Consider the following 24,584-nt stretch of genomic DNA (forward strand, 5'->3'; position numbering starts at 1 on the left):
GTGTTGGACAAGGAGGGAGAAAAATTATAGAGCTATAAAGGAAACCACAAATGTGATTCAAAGGGTGAAAGTAAGTTTGTGAGAAAGCCTTACCAGGTAATCTGTGACATCTGATCTAGCAAGCTCAGCAGAAGTAGTTAGAGGTTTTTGATTAATTAGCTGTAGAGGGAAGGGAAAAATGTCTTCAGAGTAGGAAAATGGCTCTTTGATTCAGAGAACTACATTGAAAAAATAAAGTCAATGATTGCAAACTGCCCAGAAAAACCATTTGTGGCAAACAAGTCCCACTCACTGCAGAGGTGGAGGGGAATTCAGGGGGACACCAGGGCAGAGCTGGGCATTCCAGTGACAAACTTGTTCCTCAGCAGATGCAGCAGTGCTGCAGCTGTCCCAGAGCAGGGACAGGGTAGGAACCAGCCGCCTCCTCTGAGTGCTGAACACCCCCACAGCATTTTCCACATGGCAGTGAAGGAGCCCAGGCTGGTCCTGTGGAGGCCCAGAGCTGGCACACACCTCACCCATCCCCACAGAGCCTCCTGCCTCAACAGCCAGCACTGATGAAATGGACTCATGTTCCCCCCATTCCATCAGAAATTTCGTTCTCTAATTAAACACCAGAGGAAATGGGTCTGGTCTCAGCTCCAACCTTCTCAGAGCAGCACTTGCACTCAAGGCCAAGCCCTCAGTGCACAGAACAATGATCAGGAGCCGAGCTGAGCTTGTCCTCCCCCGCCCAGCCCCGAGCAGGGCTGGGGCAAACACCAGCTCAGGACCAGCGGCCCCATCCTCGGCTGAAAGGGGCCTCTGCCTGAGGCTCCAGATTCAGAATTAAACCCAACACTGCTGTTCCAAATCACCTTTTGCAGCTCAGACAAATCCAAACCAAGAATCCGTGGGTTTCCAGAACAATTTATTTCTCTACGTCAGGCCCTTGGAGAGCAGCAGTGTATATGTTGTGATAAACCGACACTGAGAAGATTTAACAATTTCTTCATTTAATAAGTGATTTTCACTACATGATATTGTACACTGTCATCTGTTCAAAAAAGATCAACAGTTTTTAAAAAACAAGATTCTGTGAGAGATTTATATAAACCGGTGATCAAGATCAACACCTCTGGTTGGCTTATCAAGCGAGTTTCTCGGTTTCTTTGTAGAACAAAGTCTTTATGCAGAAATGCACAAACCCCTTCCAGCAGATCCAGAGCCATTTCCATCATCCCAGAGCCATTTGTGTCACTGCCCTGGGACTGCTGTCTCAGCCCTGGGATCTGCTCGACTGAACACACGGAAACTGTACAAAAACGTGTTCACTTTGAGCATGGACAAGCCTTTCTGGCTGCTATTTCCAGCCAGCACTTCCTTTTCTCTGAGAGGAAGGCGTGGATGGGAAGCCCGGCCAACTCGGCAGGGGGGTTGTGTACAAACGGGTTTCTAAGCGAACTTTGGCTTCAGGAAGGAGACACAAACACTTAAAAGAATGGCTTTGTCATTGGAAGTGTACGGAGAGGGACGTGTGTCTGAATTAAATATACATCCTACCAGTGGTGCTGGCAAGGTTGAAGGTTATTCCTAAAGTCGACAGCAATAAAACTAACGTGTACATGACAAGACATTAAAAGAAAAGCAATCCCTTTAAAACAAAATTGAACATAAAAAAAAGTTCACAGTGGTTTGTATAAACAGTATGTAATCGCTGATAGGAACAATCTCTACTCTCACAGCACACGAGTGCCCTCTTCAGACCCTAAAGAACAAGATTTACACTATTCATGGTACGGCCCCGCCAGCCCCGCGTTACCTGGCTGGTGGGGAGATGCTGTGGAGTGTGCAGCTGGAACAACGACACAGGGGGACTCTCAAACTTTTCCTGGGAGGGAGCAAAGTCTTTCATTCGCTGTTACAACCAGCAAATGCCATTCATCAAATGGAAAGGAAACCACAAACACATTATCTATTTTGAGCAAGCTGAACAGCACACATGATAAGTTTAAAAATGGAGGTTATAGACTATGATACAAGTCCCAACAAGGCAGTGCCAAAGTGACTATTTCTTGGCTTGTTTTGTGATCATACCCCTGGGAGGTGTTACAGGTCTGCTGGAATTGGGCTTCTTCTTCTCTGCAGGTTTCAAGATCTGAAAAGACAGAGGGGTCATTTAGCAAAAAGTTTTAGCTGTCTTCCAGTCCAACAGTAATTCACTGGTAGAGGCACTACATGGCTCTGGACAAGTCTCAATGTGCCAGGAAATCAAAGTGTTTCCTGCTCTGAGCTAGGCCAGGCCTTGGCATCACTGCTCCAGAGCCCACAGCAGTGGCAGCAGCTGACAGCCAACTGCTTTGCCTGAGTGATTGAATTCCAGGATAAAACAGTTCCCCTACTCACACCAGCACAGGGTTATCACCTTTTGGAAGATGTGAGTGCAAACACTGCCCTGCCTACATGTGACAGATGTAAAGATCTACTTGAAACAGTCTTACTGCTATTTAACAGTAAAAATGTTGATTCAACATAGCACCAATGTAATGTGTAATCTCACTAAAGAGAAGGGAATATCTCAGATACTATACCTGGAAAGAGCACATTAATGTTTCATCCACGCTCATCATGGCACCCGCATTATCAAATTCTCCACAGTAATTTGGGGCAGAAAACAGAGTTACCAACTGTCTTTTTGCAAAAAACTCATATCCATCTTCAACCACCTTTAGAGACAAAAGCAGAGGTGTTATTCTGGGCAGCTTCCTCGTGACAAGGTGCAAAACAACTTTTCAAGAGGCAGCAGCTGAAAACCTGGCTATGTTTAATGAGCATGAGTTTCAAACTTTACATTAAAACAGGAGCATCACAAGAATCAGCTCAGCAACAGAGTCCATGAACATTGAGAAAACCCTTGTTCAAGAGAATCAGAGTTTATATGAAAATGTTAATTATAAGGGCTGTTAAACACTGGGACACATTCAGAGAACCTCACATGTATTTACAACTTGGCTGGACAAGACCCTCAGCACCCTGGGCTGACACAGGCCTGGCCTGGACCAGGTGAAACTCAGGTCCCCCAAACCTAAATTATTCTATGCTTTAATGTACAAAATGAAAATACCTGATGAGCTCTACATATGAGATCCAAATCATGTTTATGGAGAAACTTAGCAACCACTTCAGCACCAAAAGTGAAGGACACTCCTCTGTCATTTTCACCCCAGCCCAAGACATCCTTGTCAGGGTCAGACCACAGGAGGTCACACAGGAGGCCCTGGTCCGGTACATCCGTGGGGCGCATGATTCGTCTGATCTGCTCCATTGACTGCAGGTCTGGTGACAAACCTGTTCACAGGGAAGACACAGGCAGGCCCCAGCTTAGTCCAGCTTTGCTCTGCAGCACTGACATTCATCCAGGACAAAAATAACTTGGATTCAAAGTGATTCACCACTGCCATTTTACGTAGCTCAGTGGCGACATTCACTGACGTTTTTTAAATCCAGCATTTTGGTACAGAAGTCACTTTGTAGGAGATTTACTGGAAGTAAAATAAAGCAAGGCCATTTCCACATTTTACAGGATTACAATAATCTCACTAATATTTTGCAAGTGTCTGATAGAAGAGCTGTTAAATAAAAGAGGCATGAACACCAGGAATCACAGGGAATGCTCACTGTGATGACCAGTGAAATTAAATAAAATATCAAACCAATCTCATATAATTTTTCACTGATGTGAGTCCCTGGGCAACTGTAATGAGTTGCAAGTGATAAAACATTTAAGGTGCAATTTGTATTTTATGACCAGAAAAAGCTGCATCATGCGGCATAAATCAACTTCTACAAATTAAACCCAAATTAAAACCCATACAGGGCTTGGAGCAACCTGACCAATGACAGGAGTCCCTGCTCATGGTGGGGGAATTCTACTGACTGATCCCCAAGGGTGCCTTCCAACCCAACCCAAACCACTCTGGTTCTGTGAAAACAGATGTTTTTGGGACAGACATCAAACTCCTGGTCATCTATGTCTCAAAAACCCCTACAAGGACTCTACTCCAAAGGAGAGGCTGTTAAAGGTGCTTTTGGTGGAAAAGGAAGAGCAGATCGTGTCTGAACCGGCTCCATGATTCACAAAACTGACACTCACTGAGCCCAACCCTTCCTCATACATGAGCCAAGGCAGAGAAAAATCCCTGAGTTTGAAGCTTCAGCAATGTAAACATGAAACTGCCATGACTGAGATTTCCAGTTCCTCAAACATCACCTAAGGAACTGCTACTCACCCCCGTGACAGCAGAATATTTTCTCATCCACAATAGCTGCAATTGGTAAACAGTTAAAACAGTCTGTGAAGGTTTTCCACAGCTTAATATTGTATCTTCTCTTACCTAGAAGAGATTGGGGAGAAAATCCCAGTCAATGTGCTTTTCTAATACTAACACAACCAACCCAACTTAGACAACTTGCCTGAATTTTACTGAGACTTGCAAAAAGGCAGCATTAGAGCCTATACATAATTGATATTTTCTGACTTATTTAATTGTTTAAATGGCAAAGGTCTCTCAGTGTGGCACAGCTTCAAGGACACCATATGTCTGTTCAACAGTTGGCAATCAAGCTCTCCAGTCCCAGCTCTGCTTTGGCAAATTATCCCTTGGAGAATTTGATCTGTTGCAGAAAATTCTGCCATTTGCCATTTCTTTCAGGGGAAGACAGCAATTCTTGAAAAGCAGGTTTTTTTTTAAATTCCGCTTTACCACGTAAACTCACTTTCGGCAAATAAACAGGACTGAAAAACAAAACAGGACTGAAAAACAAAACCGCCACGGTTTTATGAATTTCAAAGGGACTCTCCCAGATATGAACCCTGAACATATTTGTGATATATGACTAAGCCTGTGATTAATCTCTGAGGAGACAACTCTGAAATACCACACATCTTTGTTTCCTCACAGGAGGAGAACAAGACATGGAGCGCACATCTTGTCATCATCTGCAAGCCAAGTGTGTCCCTCCACACAAGTTCCAACATGCTTCAGTGCACAATTAATTTAATATCAGCTCTACATTATCTGGATTAAATCACATCCTTTGAAACAGGAACATTGGCTCCTACTTCACAGCAAAATTACTTATTGTGTTTGGGTAAGGTCTGCATACATCACACAATCTGTACATATCATCATCAGATGAATGAAACAGAGGTGAACCTCTGTAATGCACATCAAATGAAATTCCCCCATCTCTCATTAGCTGTCCCTATGAGTTTTACCAGTGAGAATTGTCAGTTAACACAGCAGCCAACAAATAAAATCACCCACTTGGCTGCTGCTTTGTAGTGTGAGGCTCAGACTCCAGGAGGGCCAGGGGAAGGACAGACTCCCCTCTCTAAAACAGGCCAAGGACCCCTCTGAAGAGCACAGAGGGCATTTCAAGTTAGGAAGGAGCCATCTGCCACTGCCACCCTGCTGTCCCCACTGGAGGCACACATGCCTGGTACTTACATTCATCATAAAACCCATAAATTCTATTGATGCTGGCACATTCGTGGTTCCCTCGGAGGAGGAAAAAATTCTCTGGGTATTTAATTTTGTAGGCCAATAGAAGACAAATTGTTTCTAAAGATTGCTTTCCTCTGTCAACATAATCACCAAGGAACAGGTAGTTGCTCTCTGGTGGAAAACCCCCATACTCAAAGAGTCGGAGCAAGTCATAGTATTGTCCATGGATGTCACCTGCAAGGACATTCAGACATGACACTTAAGTGACCCTTCACTACATTCTTTGAGAGAAAGAACAAATCAAAGATGCTTCACAAATAAAAAGCTTGCAGTTAGATACCACCCATAACACACTTAAAATGGCAGTTAATGTAGATAAAATTATCACATTTTGACATCTATGCAATGGTAGTTACACAAAAATATTTGTGTGTATACAACAAAATCAAGATTCCAAGAAACCAAGTGTGTTTTCTGGAAACACCCAGTAATTCCAATTCTAGCAGGGAAACTGCATCAAAAATGAAATTGGTATTTCTGCCTTTGCTTTAAATCATGGCTTGTTTCTGACAAGCAGAACACGAAATCATGGTTTTAGACTACCAATATTATAAATATGGAATGAGCTGCTTCAAATAGAAGTAAATCCTCTGTTTTAGAGTTGGATAAAAAAACTATTTGCTAGAAGCTTTCAAAATTGCATTTACTGAGTTTTTTATGTTGACATTCTTCAATCTTTTAGCATAAGCAGACATGTACATGTGTGCAAAATGAGCACTGCTGTATGCAATACCGTGAGACCAAACTAGAGAGTAATTCCAAGAAACAGCACAAAAATCTAAGTTTACAACAGGATTTTAAAATATTGTCAGGCCACTGCTCAGCTTTGCATGGCAGCACATTAAATACTGGGGTTCCTCATTGTTTCCCCTTGTTCAGTCACAATTGGGCCAAACATAATTTATTTGATAACTTCTTTCAAAAACTTTATATGAATAAGACGTCTTCCCCAGCCTGGTGAAACTGGACCAGTTGCTTTTTGGGTTTATTTTGGTCCCAAATACAATTCCCACACATTACCCCCTCTCCACTCCTCTGCCTTACATATCCAGCAGGGTTTTATTTTGCATTTTGCTACAATTATTTATTAGTTTCACTGTTAGTAATTGAAAGCAGCATCTGGCACTTGTTCTCTGCTTATACACCTCCCCCAAGATCAAACCCAAACTCACAGTACTCACCACAGATTTTCAGTGGAGCTTCAAGTTCTAGTAGAATAGGCTGACTCAGGAAGATTTCTCTGGATTTCAAGCACAATCCTCTAATTTCATTCTCTTGCAGTTGGACATTTTTGCCTGGTTTTGATCCTCGCACTGTTGAGAGTCAGAAGTCAGTTATTAAAACCAGCAACATCCCTGGTGTTATTTTAAGAGCCTGACTAAATGCCAGAGCTCACTGAATGAGAAGGTACCAGGGCAGGATTGGTGTGCTGGGGTGAAATGGCAGTGCCAGGAAAGGGGAGTGTGTTCTGTTCCAGTCATATGTTACTTTCATTGAACAGAAGTCATGGCTCAACACTTCCCCCGTTAAAAATGTCACATTTTAAATAGCATCAGTTTAATTCCATTTAGTTATAAACCCCATCCCGGACAATGTGACTATTTCCATGTTATTTTTTAGTGAAGCAGTTTTGTGCTTGTTCTCTGGAAGCTGTCTGAACATGAGCAAAGGGTGTCTGCCACTCAGGCACCAACAAATGTGCAAGTTCCCCTAAATCAGCAAATCACCTCAGCCAACCTAAACAAGACCACAGCACCGATAAATCCTGCACTGCCCCGTTCTACACTGCAGCTGGAAAACAGGGAAGAAAAATACACACATGACTGGAAGGTAAGGAGTGTCAGTAAGGAAATAGCTTTGGATCATGATGACAAAGCAGCTGCCATCATCACTGCCTGTGAGCAGGGTAAAGGACAAGCCAGTAGGAGACCAATCTCCCAGCCCCAAAGCATTTCCCCCTCCCAACTCCCATCCTTCCATCACTGCTGCAATCTCCCCCACTGCAACAATTCATGACAATTTATTCATTTAACATCCATTACAGCTTTCCTTACTGCTCTGGACAAGGACATCAGCCCGACCTGAACAAGTTCCACACTCCTGCTTCTGTTGCCCAGCAATACAAAGGGCATTTCTACAGCAGCAGCACTGTAACTACAGCCCAAATTGCACAAAACAGCATTTATCAGGGTTAAGACTGGATTTTTAAAAATTATGAATATGCCATTACTAGTGAAGCCTATATTTTTATTTGTTGTCAAAACCAGTGACAACATATAATAGTGATAAGGCTGAAGAAAAAAAAAGGAGTAAGAGCAGCAGTCATCTACAATGTAACCCACTGGTTCAGCCACAGCAAAGCCAAACCAGAGTCTCAGATAGCTGGAAATGCTCTGCCAACACCTCCAGAAACAAAATCCCCCCACTGCTAAGGCTGCCAAGTTAGGTGATTACTGTGAGCAACTCTACAACACTGAGACTGAAGAATCGATGCCCTTATCCAAAAAGGTTTAGTCTTTAACTGCAAAAAAAAAAGCAACAAGCCTGAATCCTTTCAAACACAAGAACCCATGCAGTACTATCTTCCTGAAGCCCTGAATAACTTAGTAGCTAGCTACCACTTCAGTCTCATTCCTGTGCTACTGTTTCACCTCGGAGTGAGAAATCCGAAAGCTCCACATGACTCAAATCTCTGCCATGGCCGCGCTGCACGGAGCCAAGTGAGAACTGCAGTGGGGAAAGCTGGGGGTGCTCCAGGCAACTTTTAGGAACAGCAAGAACAAAAAACAGTTGTGTTCCAATTTCTCACTAGCACAGAAGCTCCTGACTTCTCCACAAGCCTCTGATCAAGCACAGAAAACACTGCTCAGCCAGAGTGCACCTTATCCAACCATGAATAAAATAACGCAATCCGTGACACTGGATGCGAGCTCTGCCAGCGCTCGCGGTGCTGCTGCCACTGCCACCCTTCCCCGAGTGCCAGACCCTGCCAGGGTGGCACTGCCTGCCCTGCACAACCACTGGCAGTGCCCAAACCCCAGCAGCTTTCCCCAAACATCTCCAAAATGAAACTCCAGCCCAGATTACAACATATGCTCATTACTGTAGGTCCAAAGCCAGGCCTTTAGCAGAGCTCTCCGTGATGCTGTCCCTGCTCCTCTGATCCTCACTGCCCACGTGCCATCCCTCACCACTGACAGCACATGCCAGCACTGGAATTACCACTGCACTTCATGGCTTTCATTAACATCTCCCAAGTAATGAAGCATGTAAATGGAAGTTAAATCTTTGTCACAGCAGTTTATCACGAATGAGGCGTTTCAGCCATGCAGTAATTTTTCATCCATACAGTAATTTTCCTAAGACTCCTGAGAAACAAGCAAGTCACTCAAAATGCCAAATATCCATAAGCAATAAACAACAGAAATTTTTAGAATGAAGTGATAAACTGGCAGAATTGTAAATATAAAACCAATGGTCTCTTAATCGTAGATTTTACAACTCCCCCCCCCTTTTTTAATAATATAAAAATATTTGTATATAGTTTTCCGTGAAGCTAAAAATTTAATTTGCCATGATTTGGTCTTCTTAGAAATTGCTAAAACAAATCCTGTACTTCACATCCATAAATTAAAAAGTACAAAATATTATAAAGACTATGCACTGCACTGAGTCACTAAAGCTCATGAATAAAGCATGTGCACTCATTTTTGCTCAGGATTTAATGAAGATCTGAGCACTGGTTCAGACACAGGTTTTCTAGGTTTTTCCAATACATTTTTATTGAACTGGTATAATCCTCACACAGTTTTAGTCACCTGCCTGCAGAAAACCTGGACAAAGTGAAATGATGCTTTGCTGCACTTCCCAAACTCCCTAGGACAGATGCCATGGATGAAAGAACCAGAAAATTTGGTTCAACTCTGCCTGCCAGTGACATTTTCACTGCTTTGTCACACCTGCACAGAGGAGACAAGTGTGTTAAATTTCTTAATGACATTAACCTGTATGTCCTGGAAAGCTGGGAAAACAAAAGTGGGTTTGGCTTCAGGAGAATCAAAAATGCAGAAGTGCATCTTGGTTTGAGGAATCCGTATTTTTAGTGCAAGGATTTTCTCAGACACAATGAAAGAGCTGGCACAGAAATGCAGGATATTCAGTCTTAATGACTTTTTAAAAGGTTTCTCTGGGTCTTCAAGTCACTTAGTCCTTCTAAGAAAGACAAAAATAGAACACTATGAAAAATATGTTGTGTTTACAGTTTGTTTCTCTGGTTTAGACCAAAACAAGGCAGCTTGTGGAGATCAGACACTGTAATGCTAATTGACAGCTTGGCCATGAAGTCAAAAGAGCAGCTCAATAGTACTGTACAGGCACATTTGCCCTTTCAATGCATAAAAAATAACCTCTCAGAAATGACATCCTGCAACTGACACGGAACAAGCTGAAGATTAATCATTTGGGGAAAAAATTCAGCCCATTTCAAGTGGTATTTTATTTGTGCCTGAGCACACTGCTGCAGCATTTCCAGACAGCAAAACATTGCCACCCTCTTTAGGCAGGGATGCTCCTGTTCTTAGAAATGATTTCTCTAGAGCCTGAATTTCAGTGTCCCGTCTGGGCAGTCCTCTAACAGCTCAAATCTTTCTTACTGTACAAATATGAGAAGTTGTGAAGAAATAAGCTCTCCTCTAGATGGAAATGACTACAGAAGGAAATCCTTGCCTGCAGCCTGGATGATCTTTGCAGAGGAACTGCTCTGAACACAGGGCCCACTATTAAAATCATCCCTAACTTCCAAGACAGGGAGAAACTGATGGAAACAAGGAGATACCAACTCTAAAATGAGTGTACTATAATCAGAGCAGTGTGACAGGTGCCCAGCAGAGGGGGAAAGGAAGGAAGAGGAAGAAAAGCAAGAACTTGAGGCACTCAGTCATTCTGGAGCAAGCAAACAGCAAGCACAAAGTGGAGCTGCAGCTGCCAGGAGTCAGAACACTGCCTGACATTGAGAATTTATTCTGCATTTCCCTGGGAGGGATAAATGGGTCAGGAGCTGGGGGATCCAGAATGCACAACAGCCTGAGACCATATGCATGCAGAGTACAACAGACTCCCACAGCCCAACCCACCCCAGCATTTTCCAATCCCTGCTTTGGTGCCACACAGTCCTTTACGTCAGTCAAGGTTAATATGAAAGGGACAGATACTTAGAGAAGCAGTCAAAAATAGCAGGAAGTTCAAAAATGCCAGAAATTGCAGTGCTCCAAACATCTCATTTCCATTCAGTATTACATTACAAGAAGCAGCTGAGATACTGTCAACTGAAGTGTGAGAATCAAGTTCTCCTACAGAAAATGTTTTAAGAAAAATAATCTATCTACAGGTCATTTCATTTTCCTGCCTTATTAAACAAGTCTCTCAGTTTCACCATATTTTACATTAGGATGTCTGCAATCATAGTGACATTTCCAAAAATACCGCAGGTTGGTTTTAATCTAGTTTTTAGCAGTTCCCAATGACAGTTTCACAGTCAGTTTTGCACCACAGGCACAAAGAGAATAAATAACTTGAAAGTGGTTGATGTAAAAAAGGTTTTACTTCACTGCAGGCACTACCAGCTTTGATCAGATCTCTTCAAATTCCAAACTGAAATGGAAAAGCATCTCCTCGGTGCACAAGGCTCTGAAAAGTTCTCATCTGCTTTCTAGTATGCCAAAAGTTCACAGCAGTGTTATCAAATGAAGATTCTGCATGAGTAGAAGTTTTTTTTTTTTTTTAAATCTTGTAACATTTCCACAGGGCAGACAGGTGAGGAGCAACAGGCACTCACACTGCTCACAAACACAGGGGACAAATTCCTCCACTTCTGACTGGGAACGGGCACAGAATTCCACACACTTATCTGAATCCATGGCATTGGTAAGAATCTAATGCTGGTCTTTGGAATGAAGAGTTTCTGTTTTCTCTCAGAAACTGCTGCACCACAGCAGGAAAGAATTAACATCAAGGGAAAATTATATGGTTTGAGGCCAGAAAGAGTTGCTTGTCCATGAGAAACTTCATCACAGCATCCCAACTCACCCATGAGTAAATGTGACATTTCAGATTAACATCTCTGAGAATCACTCTTACCCCAGTATATGAAGCTAAAGGTCAAGCAACCCTGCAGACTCAATTCATGCTGTACTTAGCAGAAAGGTGAAAAAAAAATTATAGGACTGTATTTGTGAGAAAAAATCTTCTCTGTGGTGAGCAAAATCTTATCTGTGCTCTTTAGCTCAACTATTTTTAATAAGTAGATGATAATCTTTCCCCATTTAAAGTAAATTAAGAGAGAATATCTCCTTGACATCTCTACAACAGGCTTTACTGGGAATAGAAATCTGTGGGTGTATAAACAGAAATGTTTAAGGATTCAGGAGTCTTTTTGCAGATTTTAGTGCACTAGCCAGGATTTCAGTTTTCAGAATGGCTACCACCACTGCAGCCTCGTGTGGCTCCATCCAAAGTAGCCTCCATTCATGATTCAATCCTCCCTGAAGCGCCTGCAGAGGAGAGATCTGCACAAACACATTTCAGCTGGGGTCACTTAGCTATGCTGAAATTGTTGTTTTAGCCTTTATTTATTGTTACCATGGTAAGACTCATGCACTTCAATGCTGTTTTCTAACGAGGTGACTGAGCTCCAAACAGACCCCACTGATCTGCAGGAGCTGCCAGCACAGATGAAGGAAATGGAAAAGGGGCTCAGTTCTAGGCAGCCCATCTGACATCCACAGAAAGGAAGCCACGCTCACACTCAGGGAGCCCCGGGATTTGTCACTCATTCTTTACTGAGGCAAGCAGGAATTCTGCCATTTCCTGCAGCCTTTCCCACACCATACAGGTGCCATTGATTTTTTACCTCACCGGGAGTTTTTCAGCACCTTCTTGTCTGCTGGCATTTCTGACTCAGCACACACAGCTGCAGTTGCTGCTTTCAGCACCCCCTGCTAGAAGGGACAAAATTTGCTCTCATGTTTGACCCCTTTTATTCCTCAGGAAGGTGAATTAGTTCCATAATGTTTGAGACTTTATCCAGTATCAAGGATACTCAAAAACATTTCAGTTCTCAGTGCAGGGTACTGTTACTACACTTTGCAAGTCTCATTCTTGTGGATATTACTTTTACCAAAAGTCACAAAGTCAGACAAGCTGTACTCAGGAAACTGCTCCTAGCAGGACACAACCCCCATCAGTAAAAGAGGGAGAAAATACAAATTCAATTACAGCAAAAAAAAAAAAGTATTTTCAATGTTTTCCCTGAAAGGCTTTCCAAGGTTGAGAACAATGCTACTGCAAAATGGTTTTTTGTGTCACTTCAATGCCAAATGGTTCTGTACTACAAATAACTGGAGCAAGGAAGACTCTTCAAATATTTACCTTAGAATGAGAAGGTGAGATATGTATTCCCAGGCCTGTTAAAGAACAAGCTAATAATTTCACCTAAATAACCTAACGTGGGTGGGGGAACATCACTATTTGGGGGAAAAGCAGGAATAATGGCAGCTGAGCAGAGGAGTCAGGATAGAAAGCAACTAAAATCCCTCACAAATACATTATTAATAGCCTGTATTAAGGACAAAAGCAAGAATAATTTATTATTCACCCTTCACTTTACCTCAACCATTAGATTCAATTCACTGCTTCTTCCAACAGGGCAATGCATGATAAAACAAATACCTGGCTGTACCTGCTCACTGATTTCCAGCATTTCATCAAGAATTTCCTTAGCACTGGGGTTTGGTACCTTTAGAAAGGGCTAAGCCCCTGCTCATACTCTTTACATTTTAGTGGCAAAATCACCTAAAGTTAACTGCTATAAAAATGTGTAAGTATTTAAAGTTTCAAGAGAGCTATAATGAAATACCAAATTGCTCTAAAATTACAGCTTGCACAAGGATTTGGGCAATTCAGTTTGTGAGCTGATTATTAAAGCAGATTTTGCAGTGTTTTCATGGCTGAGTATGATTTTCATCTGTGTGCAGCGTTGTCTGAAGGGGTATGGACACAGGCACACACACTTTGTGTGACTAACATCATGCACTTGCTCTACCACAACTGCACTGAAAAACAATAATTTGTTTGGCCTAAATCTACAATGCAGTGTGTGCTGAAATGCAGCAATCTTTTAGGAAAAAAAAAAAGTATAAAAATGACTCTCACAAAGGTCAGTCATTACTCTCTGCCTGGCAAAGACATTTAGAGCAGACATTTAATAATCAACAAATAAAGCACTAGCATAGGTTACTAACACCAGTAATTGTTTTAAATATTGAAAGACAATCGTTGCCTCAAGGAATCCAAAATCCCAGCTGCAGTATTAATAAAGGGAAAATATTAATTTCAGGTCTGGCAGCTGATGCAACCTCAGGTAAGGGCTGTAATTGCATGAAGCATCTCTTAAAAGATGTCAGTAAACCTTCTGAAGCCTGATTTATGAACTCTTATCTGCTCCAACCATCTCATGCTGATATAAACTGAGCAAGAGCAGAACACATTGACACAGTACATCTTACTACTTTTTGAAACTTTAAACAGAGAAATCACTTGCATTTCTTACTAGGAAAGGTCTAATCCATGCTTTAAAAAATTAAACTTTACACTTGGAAAATACTGTGTTAGTTACACTAAGGGAAATCAGTAAGAAGTGTAACTAATGAGTGCAACTCAAGTGAGCATGTATTAATATGTCACCAAACATACGACATACGAGACCTGACATTTACAAGTCGTATTACTGGATTTTCAGGAAAATCCTGGCCTAACTTTATGAAGGGAAGTCTTTAAATAATTGAAACCAGAGTGGTTTAAATTGGTAACAGGCAAAACCCAAACCGGATCAGAGGAAAAAACCCATTTACTTTTACTTATTCAATAATCCCATAATTCATCTACAGGATTTTTTAACTCAGATTTTCTAGAGGAGAACTTCTGTTCCTCTGCCTGACCTTTTGCTATCCAAGCATTACACAAGCAAAATCCTGTAAGAAGGAAAGTGTGTAAGAAAAGACATTTCTTCATCATTTTTCACTGCAACATCTCAACTGACTTTGTGCCAAATGGAAAAAAGTTAAATCCCTGACCACGCTTTTCAAGATTAAGTCCAGATGAGATGCCTGCCCTGACACACGTGAAGTGAGGCTGGATCAGGACAGCTTCCTTCTCTGAATAATTATGCTTTTCCTTGATGCCTGGAAGAGAATTTGTCACTGGCAACTTCTCAGTCTTTTGCCCTAAAATCAGTCGATCCCAGTCCAGTGCTGATTTCTGCAAGCGAAGGGATGGTGCTGGAGACACCCCCTGCAACTTCCAGGTTTTCCTTCGATTTACAAAGTCCCAGGCAACTCTTTTCATCCCAAAGCACCAACAATAGCAGACAATAAGCCCTTTTTCAGACTGTCTGAAACACCAAACCCCAACCCTCTATTCACACCTAAAAACCCACCATATGTTACGAATTAAGAGCCAAAATCCTGTGGCAGCTTTAATGCAAGCAGCTAATCAAAGCTAAAGCCAGCATACACTGAAACCCAAGGCAGTCTCCTCCCGACTTGCTGAAAAGCTGCCTCAACACTCTTTAAACACGCTGGATCTTATTTCCAGAGCCCCGCGAATACCCAGCCACGCACTGATCCCATGTGTATGCATGAAAGGCAAAGAGAACACCCAAGGCTTTTTAGAAGCCCTTCCTACAAAATACTCCTAAATTAAGCATCCCTTCATTCGAACACAGGACTAGATTAAGCATCCCCTCAGAACTGCAGGGGAGGAGAAGGGGGCAGCCGGCTGCTCCCAGCATGGCACCGGGGGATCAAAAGACAGAAAACCCACACGGGCTGAGGGGAAAGTTGGGGCTGCGGGGCCGAGCCGGGCGGGGGGGAGGCGGCGGCGGCGGCGGCGACCCCGGGCAGACAAAGCGCCTCTCGCCCCTCCATTTTAGTGCCCCCTCAGCCCCCGCCGGGCGGGCGGGACGCGGCGCATCGGCCCCGCCGCCTCCCCCACACAACCGCGCCGTCCCCGACCCTCACCCTCCAGCAGCCGTTGGATGATGCTGTCGATGTTGAGCTTGTCTATATCCGCCATCGCCTCTCAGCGGCCGGGCGGAGCCCTCCCCGCCGCTCCGCTCGCGGCTTGGCCGGCCCGACTCCGCTCCTCGTTCTGTCTCGTTTTTGCCCTTTCCTGCTGTGCGCCTTCCCTCGCTCTCTCTGCCCCCCCGCCCCCTCAGCACAGAGCCAGCACTGAACAAAATGGCCGCCGTCCCCTCAGCGGGCTCGCCTGGCGCACGGATACTACGAGCGCGAGGCGGCCCGTCGGAAACCCTTTATAGGCCGGGCGGGAAGCGCGGGAGGGGTGATGCGGCTCCGCTTGCGGGATCCTGCCGCTCCCGGGACGGGAAGTAGTGCGGCGGTGCCGCCTCCCGGTGTCGCGACAGTGGCAGAGCGACGGAACCCGTGGTGGCCGTCACAGCATCCCAGAATCCATTAGGTTGGAAAAGACCTCTGAGATCGTTCAGTCCAGCCTATAACCGAACGTCACTATGTTACTTAGACCATGGCACCGAGTGCCACATTCAGTCGTTCATTGAGGGACAGGGACTCCAGCGCGTCCCTGTGGAGTTCCAATGTCTGATCACCCTTTCTGTGGGGAAAGGTCTGTACCCTGTAGGGTTCCTGCAGAATGGGGTCTGCAGGAAGCTGGACAGGGCAACCTTGTCCCTCAGGTCATCCCCCCACTACGGTCATGGCCCCTTGGACCCACGTGTGAGGGAGGTGGTGGCTTCAGGTTGGATTTTGGGGACACTTCAGGGCTGGGAGAGCACAGCTCTCATGTCCTTCACCTCACACTGAACCATCTCTGCCTCACGGGTTGAGGCAAAGCGTCCCGAGCAGCTCCTCCACTCCAGAGCACTTTCAGACACGTGGCTCTGCACCTGCAAATCCTTGAAGAGACAAACATACAGCACTTTCAAGTCCTTGCAGATGAAGGAATTAACCTCATCGTTCAAAAGCATCTTGCTGTTTGTTTCACACTTCTATTATTTTATTCTATATGTAGCTACAGCTTGGCTGCAAGCACTTAAATGAGGTTGTGCTCATAAACTGGATGGTGTTTGTCGAGGGCTGTGCGAGCCTTTCTCGCCGTTCAGTCTGTACCTCGGGTTGAATATTGTTTAATTGCTTTATTTACTCCTGCTTTAATTTGCAGGGCTGGCTGTGTGGAGCTTTCCTCCTCCCCTCCCTTCCCTTCCCTGGCTGGATTGCTCCCACTATCCTGGCGGATTCCTCCTGCCAGCAGTTATACAATATTCACTGCAGCTCATTGCCTCGCCGGGGCCAGAGCAGAGTTCGGATTCGTGCGGGTGATAAAGCAAAGGACTTGCAGGCTCAGCACACCTCAGGTCTGAGGAAGGGAGGAAGGAGATAAGAGGATGCAGAGTCTACCTGAAACAGGTTCCAAGCCCTGCCAAGAGCAGCCTCAACGCTCCGCTTGCCCGAGCGAGCACTTATCGAATGGAGCACGCCCAAGCTGATATGCTAATCTTAGTCACGCTGGTGTAAACCCAAAGTAACCCCATGGAAAACAATGGAGTTACTTCAGATTTACTTCAACGTGACAGCCTTTGCAGATTTACATCTATTTTTGTGCTGCACCTTCTCGGGGAACGGCCCCCTCTGGCTCTTTCACCGAATGCTTTCTTTCTCTTTCAAATCCTTCCTAATTCTGCAGGGCGAGTTGTTCTCTTGGACTTAGCTGAATTATTTAACAAGGAAAATTGGTCCTGTGTTTCCAGAGGAACCTTCCTGGCCTTGTTTTCATTTCTGGAAATATCTTCATCTCATCTCACCCTTCAGCTGTTATCTCCTCTCCAGGGACAAGTCCTTTGGGGATCTGAGCGCCTTTAGTGGGTGTTGAGTCCTTTTCACTCCTATTAACTCTCTGGGAAATGGGATGGAGGGGAAGAGCTTAGCAACCCAGGAGATGTACTTGGGAATTCACCTGGAAACTCTGCACTTCTGAAAAGACAGAACCAGCCCTTCAAAACAAGATCAGGGCAAAGAATCTGTCTCACTTGCTGAACCATATCAGGCAAGGTCCAGAGCACTGATAATTCTTGTAAAAAGAGGTGTAGCCGGGAAGAAAGAAGAGAAATGGCAGATAAAGATGAATCTGTAAAGGCCTCGTCATCACCTTTATGACCAACTCTCCTTGTTCCAGCTCCAAATCTCAACAGCAGCTGCCAAATCTTGGTGTCCTGCTCAGAGGGGCTGGATTTTTTGCACAGGGTCTTTCTCAGTTTCATAAAAAAAAGGACCCTTCCTTATCAGTAAACTCCATGGAGAGCCACAGTTATATTAAAATGCCACCACAAAATTATCTTTTTAATAAGGTAGCTTTTCTCTGCAGGAAATAACCAGCCTCGCCCCACACCCTGATTAGAAAAGGGACCCAACCAAGGCATTATAAATATCGTGAAGCTGTTTGTTCTCTGGTGTTGCTCGCAACAAATTTATTTCTAGAGGAGGAACAGATTTATTTCCATAGAGGGAACAGTCAGGGAAATCCCTTTGTCCTTAAATTCTGCACATGGGCTTGAAACATTCCATAATTTTGAAGCTCACACTTCATACACCAACAACTCCACCCCTTCTTTCAATTTATCTACAATTCTTTTCCTACTTTCCTACTAGCTAAATACCTGGTGATGAGCTATTTGTTCAGCACAAATTACTCACAGCACACAGCTTTGAGACCTCTGGGTCCTTTCCTCCTTTCCCCCCTTGAAATTCCACAAATCACCACTTTGGTCTCATTCCTTGGAAGCCTCTGTGTAAAACACCTTTCCCCACTGCTTTGTCCTCACTCTCCCTTGCAAATGTTGCTTTATTATTGTATTGTTGCTCATAATCTGGTTAAGTTTAAGAATATATCAATTATACATATAATACCCACCTACATATAGAAGAAAAATAAGATTTCAGTATTGTTGTGTACATATATATAAGTTTATATGTATACACATGCATATACTGTGAGTACAATATAATCCATATTTACACCATGTACACGTACATATGTGTGTACATATGTGCAAAAAATAATTAAATATTCCCTGATTTATCCCTGTTTGTAGGCAGATCCTGAGAAATGTGAGGCACCCACACTTTCAGATTACATATTTGCTAAGCCCATGAAATTAAATGTGCTTGTGTACATTTCAAACAAAGATCTCCACGGGCTCTTCAAGCGCTGCCAAAACAAGAATGGGTGACTTGTGGGTCAGGTGTTATTTTTCCTAACTCGCTCCACAGCCAGGATTCCAATGTTTTCATAACTCCTACTGTTTGCACCCAGCCTGCCTGGTGTTACAATTGAGATAAAGCCTCATGCACACCTCTTGCTTTTCACGCCTAAAATGTTTTGCTAACCCCCAGATTTCAGCAGGGTTTTGGGGGTGGCTGGCGCTGATTTGTCAGACAAAGGAGAAGCAGCTGGAGCAAGCTGCGAGGCTGATGTGGAGATGGAAGGGTCTGTGTCCTGCTCCAAAGGGAGCTGCTGACGCACGGGCAGGAGTTTTCTTAGTGTCATGTTTTATTTACGAAACACTCAGCGCCACGATCTCCCTCCAGCAACAAAACTTGTGGATCCTGCGCGTTCCTGTGCGAGCAGCTCGGGGCTGGCAGCTGCTCCTGAGCTTCCAGCTTTGCCTTGGGGCTTTCCAAGGACTCAAACCTTGTGCAGAAGCTGAATGAGACCTCATTCCCAGCCAAACAGCACCAGGATTCCTGCTGGAGATTTCATTACACTCTTCTCTGCACACCAGAGCCAGGCCTTGATTTCCACCAAGCTGATGGTTTCCCAGTCTTAACAACTGTTGTCCATCTGAGACCTCCCCACAACAGCTGTCAACACCAATGGCAAGTCCATCTCTAGCTTGTTAAAATCACATTTTTGATACCAAAGGTAAAAAAATTCAACACCAATGGCAAGTCCATCTCAAGCTTGTTAAAATCACATTTTTGATACCAAAGGTAAAAAAATTCAACACCAATGGCAAGTCCATCTCTAGCTTGCTAAAATCACATTTTTGACACCAAAGGTAAAACAATTCAGCTCAGAAAATTCTGAGACGGGTAATTTTGACATGGGAGAAATATGATTTGCCCTTCCTCCCCTCCTAGTTTGTTTAAAAATATTAAAAGGTTAAAAGTTGATGTACTTCATGGGTTTCTGGTGAAAGGTACTTTCAAATGGAAAAATATTCTGTTGGTGAGTTTTGGAAGGTTCATACTCACAAAAATACTGCCAATAAAATCCTTCTCATATAAAAATCCCTTTTTTCCTAATATAGCAGCGACCACTATAGGATTTTTCCTGCTCCAGCTCTTTGGATTAGGAAAACCCAGCATATTCCACACTCTTGATGCATTTCTCAGATGAATCTTATTTCAAAGCTCCGAGATGAGGCACAAGAGCCATTTTGATGTGTCCTGTCCGTGACAGAGCATCCCTGGGCAGGCATTGTCTGCTCTGCTGCTTGGAGAAAGAGGAGGAACAGCTCCAGAGGAGGCTTTGTCCTACTTTAAGTGCAGAGCAGCCGTGGAGGATCAGTTGACGCCGCTCTGGCACCGAGCAGAGCCCTGTCTTCCCCTCTTCCTCAGGAATCCCTCTGCTCCGCCAAAGGGAGTTGCATAACCAGCTGGAAAGCTCTTGTGGGCTTCCACAGGGCTCAGCTGAGCTGTTCTCCGAGTGGAAAGGGAAAAAACACAGACACTAGCCAGTGCTAAGCACCCAGAAAAGGTTTTTTGCCTGTTTTCCAGCTGATTTTTGGTGGGGTGAGCGCAACTTTCCCTTTGCAGCGTCAGCAACTCTCAGCGCGGCTCACCTGGATGTGGTGGCACAGAGGGGTGTGAGCAGACCTTGCAAAACGAGGAGAAGCCACTCAAACTCCCACTCTGCTGCTCAAAGTGGGGCATTTCTGTGCAGCTGCAGCCTCACGTGGATGTTCCTCACTGCCCTGGCCGGAGATGCACGTTTGCAGCCTCTGATCTCAGCCCAGCTGCATGGCTGAGCTGCTTCTCTAATTAAAACCCAGGGAAAAGCAGCATCAGGAGGCCTGTCAGGGGAGCAGGAAAGTGGAAATAGGATGAAGGTCTGGTGATCTGCTATTGGTCAAACAGTTGCTGTGCCTCTGCCAGTGGGAGACACACCACTGAACACGAGATGCAGGAGCAAGGAAGAGAATTTCCATGCACCCCAGAGATCCCTGATTCATTCATTCATGCCTTTTCCCATGGAAATTCAGGTGAAATATGTGGCAAATCCCACCTGAAGGTGCCTGAAGGCTGGTGCACCAAAGCCTTCCCAAGGATGGGTAACAAGTGCCTAGAGGGCAGTAGCTTTGCTGATCCAGACTTGGTTTTTCCTTACACTCCTGAAACTCCAGACAATCCCATTGGCAGCTCTCGGACACCCGGGATTTCTGCTCATATGCAGCATTTGGAAACGTGGTCCATTGTGGAGGTAGCTGCCACGTATTCTTATTTATTTGTTTCTATTCTCACCTCCTCCTTGCTGCTCACCAGCCTGGCAGATTTTCAGGAGCTGCTCTTACATAACACTGCGCCAAAATTGGTGTGCAAGGATCCAGAGGGATCTGTGGCTGGAATCACCTTTGATCCCTGGACTCCCTTCTGGTTGGTTTGTGCATTTTGGGCACAACTCTGTGAGCTGCTGGGGCATCTCTCTGGCATACCTTGGAATTCGTCCTCTGCCCCAGCATCACTCAGGTCTTGGTTTCCAAGTCATTCCATGAGTGCTGCCTTGGTCACAGCTGTCTTGTGCCAGCAGATGTGGTCCCATGCCAGCTCTCCTGGGCACACAGGAGCAGCTTCTCCCAGGTCTCCACGAGAGCGTGACCAGAGTTCAAGCCTGTGTAATTAGCAGTAATTAGCCAATTGAGGGAGCGTGTACAAAACGGATTAAACTCACTGAAATCCCCAGCCCAAGTTAAGCTGAGCTGTGTTCTTGGCTGGAAAACCTGCACCCTCATCCAGAGGATGCCTTAAGCCACCTGAGGAAATCCTCATTCTCCTCTTTCCTCCTCTTTCTCCTCATTCTCCTCTTTCCTCCTCTTTCTCCTCTTTCTCTTCATTCTCCTCTTTCTTTCTCCTCTTTCTCCTCTTTCTCCTCTTTTCTCCTTTCTCCTCTTTCTTTCTCCTCATTCTCCTCATTCTCCTCTTTCTTTCTCCTCTTTCTCATCTTTTTCCTCTTTTCTCCTCTTTCTTTCTCCTCTTTCTTTCTCCTCATTCTCCTCTTTCTTTTTCCTCTTTCTTTCTCCTCTTTCTTTCTCCTCTTTCTCCTCTTTCTCCTCTTTCTCCTCTTTCTCCTCTTTCTCCTCTTTCTCGTGGGAGGGTCTTTCCAGCAAACATCTGGAACACCGTGGACATTGTGGCTTAGCCCAGCAGCAGAAAGGGAAAATTTGGGCTGAACCCAAGGGAAAGGTGGGCAAGGCTCTTCATGGCACCCACTTTGGGTGCTTTGGGTGCTGCTTCACAGCAAACCCAGCCCTGGGAGCTGCAATCCCATCTCAGGGCCACAGCAGAGGCAGATCCAAAGTGCTGGAGCCAGGATCTCTCCCACGCCGCTCTCCAGCCTGGTGCCTCTGCTGATGAATCACGAGTGTTTTGGTCTGGATGTGGTGATAAATCCAAGTGCTGCAAATGACAGAGTTCACAATGGTGGGGTTTAGGTAATAAATCAGATTATTTTGCGTCAATGCTTCCTGCACACGTAGCTGTGAGGCAGCAGGTGAGGCAGGAGAGGCGGGAGCGTTAATCTGGGGGAAAAGGGAGCCTTGGAAACTTGCCCCTTTTGTTCCTGCTCTGCTGGAACTCCGTTTTCCCGTTCTTTATCTCCATGTTTTGCTTCACGTGTTTTTCTTGCAGTTTAGAAGCAGATTCTGTGTTTGCAGGAAGAATCTCCTGTGTATTTGTGGGTGAGATTCAGCCCAGGGCAGAGGACTGGGTTGGGTGAGATCTCAGCATCACATCAGCTCCGGGTCAGACAGACAGACACGGATGGCTGAGGTTAAACTTCTGTCTCAGAGTGAATGGCTGTGGACACCAGTCCATTCCTTCCATTTAGAAAGCAAAACTGAGATTAGAGGAAATGTTCACCCCACAGCCAGAACAGCTTTGATGATTCCAGGATGCATTTAGGCTTCAAATGTGTCATGATATCTCATTTCTGAGTTCCCATCCAAGCAGGGAAGAGACACCCCATGTGAGACTCTGCATTCCCTGCAGGGATCAGGCCAACAATCCCAACACTCTCATTGATCCTACACATGTGAGGTGATGCAGGGACAGGTCCCTTCCTGTTGGGCTTGAAGAGGAAAAGTGGATTTTGAGACCATGAGGCAGAATTTTAGAAGGAAAGTAGTTAATGAAATTTTGTGCGTGCCCGAAGTTGTCTGATTTTAACTCACAGAGCACTCTTCACAACAAAACCATTTCTTCCCAGGTAGTCCAGCCTGAATCACAAGTCTCTGGAGATGAAGGAACATCTCTAAGGATGGAGAAACCTGCTGGAGGTCAGAGAATCACCCGTGCACTTCTTTCTCTGCAGCCTTCACTGATGGCCAAAACCTTGTTGGTCTCCAAACCTCAGTCTCCTCTTCCAGTCTTTTTCCACCACTTTTTCTCTTTCCTGCAGAGTTCCTGCTGTGAATTTAACTTTTCTAACAGGGGATGAGGAGGGGACTGGTGAAAGCAGCTCCTGGGTGATTCCATGCACCAATGGCTTCACACCACGAGCCCCCACTGGGTGACATCCCCTGTGCCAAGCCGTGCTCCCTTTGTCACTCTCCCAACACAACCTCAAACAAGTGTTGGGTGTATTTTTTTCTCAGTAGCATGTAGGTCAGAGCAGAGCCTTAGGGACCTGACAGCTGACATTCATCCTCAGCTCAGGATCTGCGTCAGGCTGTCTGGAGGCGATAGAAGTGCAGTTTCTGGTGAGACCGACTGCCTTTTGTGTGCCTTCAATTAAATGTCTTTCTTGGCGTGGGATAGTTGCCAGAGTTCTTTTTTTTTTTTTCCTTCTTCTTCTTCTTTTTTTTTTTTTTTTTTTTTTTTTTTGAAAGAAAGAAATGGTTTTGTTTAGATATATATAGAGAGAGAGAATAAGTCCCACCTGGCTTTTTGGAAGGGTTTCAACTGCAATGTATCAGATCCCATATTCTTCTATAAAAAGGTGAGCTGTATTTTTCAGCTGAACTTTTCTCCCTTTTTATAGCTGGGATTTGGCACACACGAGGCAGAGGCTGTGGCAAGGTCAGTGCCCTTCCCCTGCCAAGGAAGGAAACCCATGCCATGTGCCAGGGCCAGCAATATGGGGGCAACTGCTGAGGAAAACATTGGGGTGGGCACAAGCTGTGAAACCTGCTCATTGTAGGGGTCTTGGGTTCCTTGAGGACCATGGGAGAGGCAATTCCTGGGTGTGGAACCTGCCCTGAGGATGAGATGCCTTCAGCCAGCATCTCTGCAGAGGTACCATAGGGTGGTCCTGGCACAGTTTGTGGTTCCCTGCCTGCCACAGAGTCCCAGAATGGTTTGAGTTGGAACGGAGCTTAAAGCTCATCTCATTCCACCCCCTGCCATGGTCAGGGACACCTTCCACTACCCCAGGTTGCTCCAAGCCCTGTCCAGCCTGGCCTTGGACACTCCCTGGGATGCCTGATCCTCATTGCTCTCTCTCTTTCCACAACAGTGTAGGCAACAGGTTAAAACAAGGCAAGCAGCCACCATGGCCTCTGCCCTCTTTCTTCCTACAGCTTTTTAAATTTTGTTTGCTCAAATGCCCTTTTCCAGACCTGGGTGTCCTCCTCCCACACTGCCCAGTGTCCCTTGTGCTGTGACTGGGTGCTCTGGCCCCTTCTGCTAGCTGTGAAGGAGGAGATGGTACAGGGCTTGACCACAGACATATTTTAAT

At 44.9% G+C, this 24,584-nt stretch overlaps 1 protein-coding gene across 1 annotated transcript; it reads right to left on the reverse strand.

Moving 5' to 3' along the window:
• Nucleotides 1–893: 893 nt before the first annotated feature.
• Nucleotides 894–15,864, reverse strand: PPP1CC (protein phosphatase 1 catalytic subunit gamma). Its single transcript, XM_059485094.1, has 7 exons — nt 15,620–15,864; nt 6,728–6,859; nt 5,490–5,720; nt 4,269–4,373; nt 3,104–3,327; nt 2,571–2,705; nt 894–2,137 (listed from the first exon to the last, which is right to left on the reverse strand). Exons 1-7 carry the CDS (start codon nt 15,672–15,674, stop codon nt 2,048–2,050), a joined length of 972 nt encoding a protein of 323 aa, XP_059341077.1. The 5' UTR covers nt 15,675–15,864; the 3' UTR covers nt 894–2,047.
• Nucleotides 15,865–24,584: the final 8,720 nt, after the last annotated feature.

Source organism: Ammospiza nelsoni, chromosome 18 (assembly GCF_027579445.1).
Source record: "Ammospiza nelsoni isolate bAmmNel1 chromosome 18, bAmmNel1.pri, whole genome shotgun sequence".
Lineage (NCBI taxonomy): Eukaryota > Metazoa > Chordata > Aves > Passeriformes > Passerellidae > Ammospiza > Ammospiza nelsoni.

Bases quoted from the DNA above. Each gene is read 5' to 3' on its own strand.
- PPP1CC (XM_059485094.1), bottom strand. From the start codon at position 15,674: ATGGCGGATATAGACAAGCTCAACATCGACAGCATCATCCAACGGCTG. The intron at 4,374-5,489 runs GTAAGTACCAGG...AATCTCTTCTAG, and splicing joins TTATGGGTTTTATGATGAAT to GTAAGAGAAGATACAATATT. The intron at 3,328-4,268 runs GTGAGTAGCAGT...CCCTGTGAACAG, and splicing joins AATATTCTGCTGTCACGGGG to GTTTGTCACCAGACCTGCAG.